This window comes from Emiliania huxleyi (genome assembly GCF_000372725.1).
Source record: "Emiliania huxleyi CCMP1516 unplaced genomic scaffold EMIHUscaffold_109, whole genome shotgun sequence".
NCBI lineage: Eukaryota > Haptophyta > Isochrysidales > Noelaerhabdaceae > Emiliania > Emiliania huxleyi.
The window spans coordinates 303,575-304,650 of NW_005201851.1; the positions used below are offsets into that span (position 1 = coordinate 303,575).

The 1,076-nt window shown below is 68.8% G+C and overlaps 1 protein-coding gene across 1 annotated transcript in view; it reads right to left on the reverse strand.

Annotated features, from left to right (window-relative positions):
- Positions 1–937: 937 nt before the first annotated feature.
- EMIHUDRAFT_223389 (hypothetical protein) overlaps positions 938–1,076 on the reverse strand; it is a gene marked incomplete at both ends in the record, with an annotated part of 983 nt that continues 844 nt past the window's right edge. The window contains one exon of the mRNA XM_005792206.1: positions 938–1,030. Within this exon, the coding sequence (XP_005792263.1) occupies positions 938–1,030 (93 nt within the window). The remainder of the gene's footprint in view (positions 1,031–1,076) is intronic.

Below are 1,076 nucleotides of genomic sequence, written 5' to 3' on the forward strand. Positions count from 1 at the left end.
GTCAGGCTCGCCGACCGGCACATGCTCCACTTGCTCGCCGAGCACTCCTCCCGCGTGCGCGAGATCCGCCTCCCCCGCCCCGCCGCACTCCCCCTCCTCCTCCTGACGGCCCCACGCGTCGCCCTCCTCAGGTGCGCGAGAGCTACTCCACCCGCCAGCTGCACCGGGTGGTTGGCTCGACCCTCGCACTCGCGACGGAGCGCCAAATCTCCCAATATCTCCCCAAATCTCCCCATATCTCCTTCGCACTCGCGACGGAGCGCCATATCTCCCAATCTCTCCCCAAATCTCCCAATATCTCCCCAATATCTCCCCATCTCTCCCTCGCACTCGCGACCGAGCGCCTCTGGGACGAGAGCTGCGACTCGGTCCTTTGCTCGCGCGTCATTTGCTGTTGCCATCACTGCTGCTAGGATGAGGGCAGCGACTCATGCACTGACTGCTCGTTGGTTGTCTGTGATTGATGTTGATACTGATAGGAGCGCCTCTCGGCCGAGTACTTTGACTCGACCAAGGATCGCCCCATATCTCCCCAGATCTCCCCAGATCTCCCCAGATCTCCCCAGATCTCGGCGGATCACTTTGTCTTGACCAGAGCCTCCGCTGGGGCGACGCCGTGTGGTCCCTCACGAGCTCACCCCCCCCACCCCCCTTCCGAGCAGGACCGGCTGTACTGCGGCGACGCGGACGGCGACTCGCGCCGGGCAGTGCAGACGGTGCCGCGAGCCCCGCTCGACGCCTTTGCTGCCGCTGCGAGCCCGCTCCTCCTCCCCGCACCTGCTCACCGCCTCCGCCTGCGAGGCAGGTGCTGCACGCCGCGCTGGACGCGCTGCTCCTCTCGATCGGTGCCGCACCACCCGCCCCCTTCCCGGCCGCGGCGGGCGAGGCAGGGAGCCCTCCCCTCCGACGCCTCTCTTCCGCCCTCCTGCAGGCCCGATCACGCCCTTCCTGGCGGAGGAGGTGCACGAGCACCGCGGCGCGCAGCGACCGCCGCCGCCGGTGGGTCGCGTCGTGGCGTGAGGGCGTGTGCCTGGCGCACCTCGCCCATCCCCCCCCCCCCCCCCGGCTGGCCTCTC